This window comes from Engraulis encrasicolus, chromosome 15, assembly GCF_034702125.1.
Source record: "Engraulis encrasicolus isolate BLACKSEA-1 chromosome 15, IST_EnEncr_1.0, whole genome shotgun sequence".
Classification (NCBI taxonomy): Eukaryota; Metazoa; Chordata; class Actinopteri; order Clupeiformes; family Engraulidae; genus Engraulis; species Engraulis encrasicolus.
The window spans coordinates 31,609,140-31,618,736 of NC_085871.1; the positions used below are offsets into that span (position 1 = coordinate 31,609,140).

Here is a 9,597-nt window from a genome sequence, read left to right on the forward strand (position 1 = left end):
TTGCAAGGAGTGCAGTGTGTGTTTTCAGAAGAGGAAGGAGCTTCTGAAACACATAAGACTAATTCACAACAATAGGCTTCGCTATGCATGCCTTTATTCCAATTGCCCATGTAATTTTAAGACGATGAATGCCTTGCACATCCACTTATCAAGAGTACATCCGAAAACTGAGCGTCAGAAGCATTTGACAACTTTTAGTTGTCCTCTTTGTGCTTGTGCTGGTCTTTCTACAGAGAGGGATTTTTTTTCACATTTAGGTAATCATTTCAAAAGTCATGAAACTGTTGCCTGTGTGTTCAGGGATTGTCATTACAAAACAAATATCCACGGAACATATCACTCGCACAGAAACAGAAAACACAAGCCCCATACGCTAAATGATTTCAAACCAGGCATAGTGACTACAACTGAAGTTTCTCAAGGGTTGTCTGACAATTCTGAGCAAGATGACTCTGCAGTGGAAATGGACAGTGATTTGCCAAGTGATGGTGTTGATTTAAGTCAGACTCTACCTGACACAATTCAGCAAAATTTGGCCGCAGCTTTATTCAAACTTGAACATTTTGCTCATGTGCCAGCTGCAAAAATGGATGAGTTTCTTAAGGAACTGCACTTTTTGTTTAGCGCAGGTGCTGTTCCCCTCTCTGTAAACATTATTGAAGATGTACTCAGGAAACATGGTTCCACATCTGATAGGTCGGTGTCAACTGAAGTAGCTACAGCGCTCTCAGCTTCTCACCCTCTGCTTGAAGCTATAGGTGAGGGTGGCTGTTTGAGCACATCATATCTCCGCAACAAGTTTTACAGAGAAAACTTCAATGTCGTTGAGCCCATCGAGTATGTACTTGATGGAAAGGAAAATAAAAGCTGCCAGTATGTGCCAATACTGAAGAGTTTGCAACAACTCTTACAAAGGAAAGATGTTGTTGATAAGATGATTGAGAACCATAAAGCCTCTCAGAGTGATGTACAACCACATACTTACAAGTCATTCCAGGATGGGTCTTACTTCAAGGAGAACAGTTTCCTTGCAGGGGATGAGATGAGAATTTTGCTTACGTTGTTCATAGATGACTTTGAACTGTGCAACCCGTTGAATACGTCACGCAGAAAGCACAAGCTCTGTGGAATCTATTGGACTCTCAGCAATTTGCCTCCGGGCTCTCATTCAGCACTTTCCTCAATTTACTTGGCAGCCTTGGTCAAATCTGATGATGTGAAGAAGTATGGTTTTGACCAAGTCTTGCAACCACTTCTTCAGGATTTGAAAACCCTTGAGCAAGATGGAATGTTTGTTCCTTTGCTCGGAACATGTGTCAAAGGCACTGTTCTTGTCGTTCTTGCTGATAACCTCGGTGCTCACGGCATTGCAGGTTTTAATGAAAGCTTTACTGCAGGGCACATATGCCGGGTCTGCACTGCAACACGAAAAGATATCCAAACGCAAGATGTGAGATCAGGCGCATTAACTCTGAGAACCAAAGAGCTACATGAAACGCATGTGGGCTCTGCCCAGCAGGGTGGGTCGAGCTGTTTTGGTGTCAAAGGACATTGTGTGCTGACAAAGAACCTAGCTCACTTTAATGTTCTCTCAGGTTACCCCCCTGATATTATGCATGATCTGTTTGAAGGAGTCGTGCCTGTTGAGCTTGCGCTTTGTTTGCAAGTGTTGATATCCAAGAAATACTTCAGTCTTGCGCAGCTCAACAAATTCATCCTTGGTTTCCCTTACAAATGGTCAGATAAGTCAAACAAGCCTCATGCAATTCCACAGACATTCTCGAAAACCATCGGAGGGAATGCCCATGAGAACTGGGCCCTGCTAAGATTCCTCCCACTGATAATTGGACATCTGGTGCCAGAGGATGAAGAAGCTTGGAAAGTTTTAATGGATTTAAAAGATATTGTTGAGCTGTCGGTTGCTCCTACACACACTGAGGAATCCATTGCTTACCTTCAATGCAAAATTTCAGAGCATCGCAAAAGATATCAAGAACTCTTTCCTCAAGTGCAGCTGAAACCAAAGCATCATTACATGGAGCACTATCCTGAACTCATCAGGAAGTTTGGTCCTCTTGTTAATCTCTGGACTATGCGCTTCGAGGCGAAGCACAGTTTCTTTAAGCAGGTAATTCGTCATTCAGCCTGCTTCAGAAATGTGCCCCTCACACTAGCAGTCAAGCACCAGCTCATGATATCATATCACATGAGCGCATCCCGTTTTGAAAAACCGGCTTTTGAGATCACTGGTGTCTCAACTGTTCCTGTTGATGTTCTAAAAACTGAAATCATGGAGAACATTGAGGAGATGTTTCCTGGCACAAGGGAGGTGCACATGACTAAGTCTGTGTTAACCAATGGTGTACGCTTCAGGAAGGGCATGATCGTAACTCACGGGTGTACAAGTTGGCTGCCTGAGTTCAGACAGATTGATCACATTTTTATCATACGAGACAGGCTGGTTTTTGCGGTCAAGAGACTTTCTGGCCTGTATAGTGAGCATTACAGAGCCTTTGAGGTGATGGCAAGTCCAACCAATGAGACAGATCTGATTGAGTGTAGTAATCTGGCAGATGGCTACCCTCTGGCAGACTACAATGTTGGATCATTGAGAATGGTGGTCCTCAAGAGACATATAAGTGCTTAACATAACATTTACACATCAATGAAGTGTGCATGCGTGTGAAGTCCATACATTTTACTGGTGTTTATGATATTTTCTGTTAAGTGCACAAGTGCAAATCAATGATTTTGATGTAATGAATGGAGAGTTATTTTGTTTCCTTCTGTTTTGTTCTTCAGAGTGATGAGAAATGGCTCCTTCTGTGATGCTGAGAATCATCTTTTCGGACAATTCTTCCCAGAGACTGATCTTACCAGATGGGCTTCCAACAACTGTTCCTGACCTTGTAGAGCACATCAAGACACACTGTGGAGTCCAGCCTGACTTTAGGGTTCAATTCATGGACACAGAGTTTGGCAACGAATTTACCAACTTGACCTCTGTATCAGAGATTGGCGATAAAAGCACCATAAAACTGATTTTTGATTCTGACCTGCATAGCTCTTCCCACGACCTGCCTAGCACCTCTCACGACCAGCCTGACACCTCCCATTCAGCTGTCAGTACACCAAGATCCTCTGCCTCATCACTTTCATGTGCCTCCTACGACACGGACATCCTGACCTCTCCAGAGACAGCCGCCGCAAGATTCTCTGCTTGGCCTCTGGTTTTTGATGTACCGAAGTTTCCTTACGATTGTGAGATACAACTGGAAAAAGCCAATGCTGCATTCAAAGCAACTGGAGCTTTGCACGACCCCAACACCAGGCTTAAAACTGCGATTCTTGATGGCTTGGCCGAAGCAATTGTGCAATACAAAGTGTACCCTACGGATGGCGAGTTTGAAGACGTGGCAGAAGCCCTTGTGTCATCCCATCCATGCTTAAGAGAACCAGGCTCTGCGACGGGATATGCTGGCTGGAAAGTCAGCTTGAAATACAAGCTCGCCAACTACCGAAGAAAACTGAAGCGCCTTGGATGTGCAGAGGTGGAAGTGAATTCTCTAACAAATAAGCCTGCTGAGAGGAGCTTTCCTTCGTGTGGAGTGAAAAGACCCCGCAAAGCTGAGGTCAACTACTGCCCCTCCTATCCAGCTGGTGAATGTCCTGAGTCACTGGAGATGATGAGAGAGACCCTTGATTTGGAAGCTAAGAAAAGGAACAACGAAGAGACCGTGGCAACTATGATGGCGAGGACTTTTGCTCATCGACGGCAAGAAATCATACGTGATGCCCCCCTGATTGCAGTTGTCAAGATGAGATGGCCAGCTCTTTTCGACGTGCGAGAGGTAGGTCAATATTTTTTAATTAAAGGGTTTTTTTGTAATTATTAGTCTTAATATCGAGCCTTTTTTTTAACCTTTTCCACAAGACATGAATTACAAATATTGTGTATGTGTTTTGTGCCCTTTTTCAAGTTGAGTGCTGAGTTCAAACGAATCACGACTGTTGCTTTGCTGCCAAGATTCTTCTCAGAGCTGGATGCTCTCTCTGCTAAACTGCTCCAGGTCTTCAGCAGGAAAGGTGGATCTCAGGCAAGAACGATTCAGAGGGTCCTGGTGCCCATGACTCAGGTAAAACAGAGGCACACTGCCATGCATCACTAAAGGTCAAGTCAAGTGTATATGCAACAGGGTTAGCACAGAAGTTTGAAATTGCATTTGACCAGTCTGCAATGTGCAGTTAAACTAAACATGCATATAAGACAGTACACACCCCCTGTTGAAAAGTGACATTTTGAACAATATTTCAATAAGCAAGTAATTTCCAAACGCTCATAGTGAAGTGTACTTCAACATCTTTTGAGCTCAAGACAGAAAAGTAAGGTCAATAGTATGACCTAATTTCACAAAAATGGTCAAATGTCATTTATGCTGGTGCAAAAGTGAGTACTCTCCTATGTTAAAGTGTCTGAGAAGTGGGCGTGTTGGCCCGAAACATCTCAAAATTGAAAGGGATTAAAAGGGAGGTCATCTCTGTGTGTGCGTTTCATCCTTGCCTTACATAGAACTTTTACATTTTGAGTCTGCTCCTGTACTGGCTTAAATCGTCAGATTTGAATTAAATCCTATAGGGATTATCATGATCAGTAGTCACAGTACATGTTGACAAGCATTTTTCTTTTGGTGAAATTCAGCAAGGTACTGCTTATGGCATCCACACAGCCCCAAGCCATGCCACTACCATGCTTGACTTTTAACGTGGGTCACCTTTGTACAAATTGCTTTTTACCACCACACATGCTTAACTTCATCTACAGCCAATTTGTTTATGTTGGTGTCATTAAGGATATAGGTTACTGGAACCATGTCCTGTGATGTAGTTTGTTTGACTGATGAAACTTGGTGGGGAACCTCTGTCTCGGGGGGGCGTTTGCGGCCCTCGAGGTCGTTTTATCTGGCCCCGATATGATTTTAATGTTATGCAGCTTCACATGAAATATGACATATTACGTAAAGGAATACTAGAAATTACATTTGCAATACAATTAAGTTATATTCATGGGTTCTAGAGTAGATGAGGCCTGTTTTAAAGGTAGCTGCCTTCAATATAGGCCTAAAGTGCAGGGGGAAATCCTGGTTTGTGTTCATAATACGGCCCTCTGAAGACTTTTACGGGCCTTGGTGAATTTTGAAGTGGCCCCTCGAATGAAAAAGGTTCCCCACCCCTGCATTGGATGGTGTCAAGCATGTGTTGTGGTAAAAAGCGATTTTGTACAAAGCAAATTGACTCATGCTTAAATTCAAGCGTGGGAGTGGCACGGCTAAGGGCTGAGTGGATACCATCAACCGTAGGAAGCTGAATTTCGCCTAAAGGAACATGCTTGTCAACATGATCTGCTTCAGTTGTCACAGTACATGATGTTCCCAATAGGATTTCATTCAAATCTCACACACATCGATTTTTAGCCAGGTGCTGACTCAAAAATGTAAAGGTTCAATGTAAAGCAAGGATGAAATGCACACACATGACCTCCCTTTTACTCCATTTCAATTTTGAGACTTTTCGGGTCAACTCGGCCCCTTCTCAGACAGATGTACTGTTCAAACTAAGAAATTCTGGAAAATTCAACTTTGCTCAGCATCCTAAACTATTTAGTTGCATAACCATGGTTTCTGATAACTGCTTCACGTCTTTGGTGCTTGGGGTCGCCCAAAGTCTGGCACTGGCCAACGGGTATTGCAGCCCTGTTTAATTGTACTACATTCCAGAATTCCTCTGGGTTTTTAGTTTTACTTCATGAACAGCATTTTTTCATTTCAGCCCACACGTTTTCTATGGGATTAAGATCCAGGAATTGTGCTCGCCACTCCATGAGTTGGATGCTGTTTGTCTGGAAGTTTGATTTTCTTAACTTGTTGGTGTGTTTGAAGTGGATGTTTCAACAAGACAATGAACCCAAAGGCGTTTCCCCCTCAGTATAGGCAACATGACTCCCTCCAGTATTTTGATGTACTCAAACTGATCCATGATCCCTGGTATGCAGTAAATAAAACCAACATTGTAGAACGAACATGGTGCAAAAAAACATAACCATGATACTTGCACCACCATTACATGAAATTAAGATGGTTCTTCTTGGGTTAAAGGGTCACAGATACTTTGTGGGATGTGCAAACAAATAATTCAAGCCATATTACACAGTGAAGATGGTTAGGCATGATGGTGCAAGCATCATGATATGGGGATGTTTTTGCACTATAGTGTTGGTCCAATTAACCACATGCCAGGGATTATGTATCAGTTTGAGTACATTGGGATACTGGAAGAAGTTCTGTTGCCCTATTCTGAAGAAATGTCTTTTAAAGAGCATGTTTCAACAAGGCAACACACCAGCAAGCGAGCAAAGCCATGGTTCCAGACAAACAGCATTCATCTAACGGATTGGCTAGCCCAATTCCCGAACCTTAGTACCATAGAAAACTTGTGGGCTGACAGAAAATATGCTGTTCATGTGGTAAAACGAAGAAAAATGGAGGAATTGTGGAATGTAATTCAATTGACCTGAGCTGGAATACCTGTTGACTGTTGCCAGACGTTGTTCAACTCCATGCACCACAGATGTGGAACTTATGAGACCATGGTTATGCAACAAAATATTGGTTTATGATGCTCAGGAAAGTTTGAATTTTCAATAATTTGTTACTTTGCATCGAGCATTTTTGAGTTTTCAGAGGCAGATGTCAACACTGCTATTTTTTTTAGACATGCTTTTTTTGCTTTCTGTGAAATGTTATAAAATTGTTCCCAACTTTCTTGCTTTGAAATAGAATGTGCAGTGTCCCCAATGCATTTGCGGTCATAAAAGTGTCATTTATTTGAAGAATCTTGACATTTACTTTTGTAAATGCACTATTATTCTGAGCACAACTTATGACATTTATTTCCCTGTTGGTTAAAATGTTTTTTTCCCATATGTTTGTTCCCTGACATCATACGCAGACTGACAACATTGACGTGAAGAGGGAGTGCATCTTGAAGGCGCTGACGGTCTACCTGAATGAAGAGCCGGACAAAGTGGTGAAAGAACAGCTGGTATGTAATTAACCTTTTATTATTTAGTTTGTATCCACTGCTTAGAAAATATAGGGAATGTACGCAATGTGACTCCAAGTTCATAATACTTCAGCGAGAAGTCTGTCACTTTAGGAAGCAAGAGTGTGAATCAATTTAGTCTACTATTGGTATAACACAAACATGCACAATTACATAATACACACAAACACACACACAGTGATGCAGTCACACAAATTACACACTCTGACCGCCTCTCAGCTATACAGAACAAGCAAACGGTGTACTCTAGAATCGTACTGTTGCAGTCAACTGAGCACCATAGCCTAACCAGAATATGTCCACGGACATGCTTGTGCGCACACAATGTGCTTTAAAAGACCAATATGTTCAAAATACTAATGATTGTGCACTAACAATTGTGCACATGCGGTATAAACTTGACTGTGTGTACAAACTTTTTCAATAACACTCAGGACCCTGTTTCTCAAACATTGTAACAAGCGAACAATGATTGATGCTAACCATGTTCAATTATTGAACATAGTATGGGCAGTCATGGGTGAGCGCCGCGGTTAGGGCGTCAGACTTGCATCCCAGAGATTGCCTGTTCGACTCCCGACCCGCCAGGTTGGTGGGGGGAGTAATCAACCAGTGCTCTCCCCCATCCTCCTCCATGACTGAGGTACCCTGAGCATGGTACCGTCCCACCGCACTGCTCCCCATGGGGCGCCACTGAGGGCTGCCCCCTTGCACGGGTGAGGCATAAATGCAATTTTGTTGTGTGCAGTGTTCACTTGTTTCCTGGTGAACCAGTAGCCTGTAAGTAACAGGCTACTGGCACACTGCCCTTTCACGCGTCTCCGCAGGCGGGGTTTAGTCAAAAGATGCTTGCACGCGGTTGGAGCAACCTCATATGAATGACATGACACTTCGACCACTCGCGTTGAAGCTTTGTGACGTAGGACGTGTCGTCACGTAAGCGCCGTCAGGTCGGGAACCAAAACAGAACAACGTCCTTTAGAAAATCAACTTGAGGTATTTTGGATAACACCGCTGAAATTGCTGCTTCCATCCCGACGCATGATAACTCCTCGCACGCCGCCATTACTGTTGTGATTCAGGGAGGGGGCGGGCACAGCCGAACTACCCTGGGGGAGGGTGTTGCGTTCGATAAACGTCATACCCACTGAAATCCCTCCCTACGATCCTGATTCGTCGAGCTGCCCCGTTTATTTCGTAAACGGAGGAGGAGAGCGAATCACAGGTGCACCAGAAGGTTTGTGTAGCCCAGCCCCCTGGGCGTCAACACATAGCTTCTGGTTCACCAGGAAAGTTCACTTGTGTGCTGTGTCACAATGACGATGGGAGTTGGAGTTTCCCAATGGGCTTTATTTCTCTTCCTTTTCGACATGGGTCTCATTCAATAGCATAAACAGGCAGTTTAAGGGCACACATGCCAGCATGCTACTCATACTTTCAGAAACTTTACTAAATCCACTTTTCGTATTTCTGGTAATTTAAGGTGGACTGAAATGCACAGAACTTGCAACATAGGTACAAGGACCCACAAATACCACTTAAGGCTGCAATTGTTGTTTTTACTGTTTTCCAGGACACGGATGTTGATGTAGACGGTCAAGCTGAAACAGGGATGGTCTTCGGTGTGCGCGTGATCCGCAAAGAAGGTGCAGAGGTTCATGAAAGACCAGAGGAGGTTCTCATTGTCTTGGAGGGGGTTGAAGTCCTCACTCAGCTTGGTAACGTACCAGTGGCCTATGCCATGCTGTTTGCTTTGATGTATGCACTCAATCTCAGGTACCCTCCTGAATGGAAGTACACTTTCGAAGCTTTGCAGAAGCTCATCATGGGGCTGGATGGACAGAGATTGTCCAAGAAACTACAGGTCCTCAAAACCCTTCTTGCACGTTAACTTTTTGTAGGAGGTGTGTGTGTGTATGTATGTGTATGCTTGTTTATCCAGAGGGTGTTCACCGTTTTGTTACCTTGGGTCTTGCTGGAGAGTAATTATACAACATGCAAGTAGTGCATTTTTTTAAGCACCTTTACTTTTCAAGTTTACTTTTGAAATGTCTGAATGCACTTAAATTTGCACTTGATGGGCACCCTCATTGTGTTTTGCCCAGAATTTTGCACTGATAGACATTCAACCAGTCAAAACTAGAAAATAACTGAGTTTTTTGTCAGTGCCTTGAGGTTTTTATTTTCTTCAAAGCCTTGATGCTTTTATTTTCTTTAAAACCTCGATGCTTTTATTTTCTTTAAAGCCTTGATGCTTTTATTTTCTTTAAAGTTTAGGTTTGGGGGAGAAAACACAAAATGCTCTCAAATTTAAACACACTTTTATGTATATACAGATCAGTGTATTTGTTTGCAGACGGACCCATAAGTGCATTCAAACCCTCCAGCATGCAGTGCAATGTTATTTCTTTTTCGATGCTAAGAAATGTTTCGGCAGCTTGTTAGATTTTGTAGGATGCAAACAGCTTGTGTATGCTT

At 43.1% G+C, this 9,597-nt stretch overlaps 1 protein-coding gene across 1 annotated transcript; it reads left to right on the forward strand.

Moving 5' to 3' along the window:
• Positions 1–3,675: 3,675 nt before the first annotated feature.
• Positions 3,676–9,377, forward strand: LOC134464580 (uncharacterized). Its single transcript, XM_063217996.1, has 4 exons — positions 3,676–3,851; positions 3,981–4,136; positions 7,006–7,098; positions 8,693–9,377. Exons 1-4 carry the CDS (start codon positions 3,684–3,686, stop codon positions 9,008–9,010), a joined length of 735 nt encoding a protein of 244 aa, XP_063074066.1. The 5' UTR covers positions 3,676–3,683; the 3' UTR covers positions 9,011–9,377.
• The last annotated feature ends 220 nt before the right edge of the window (positions 9,378–9,597 follow it).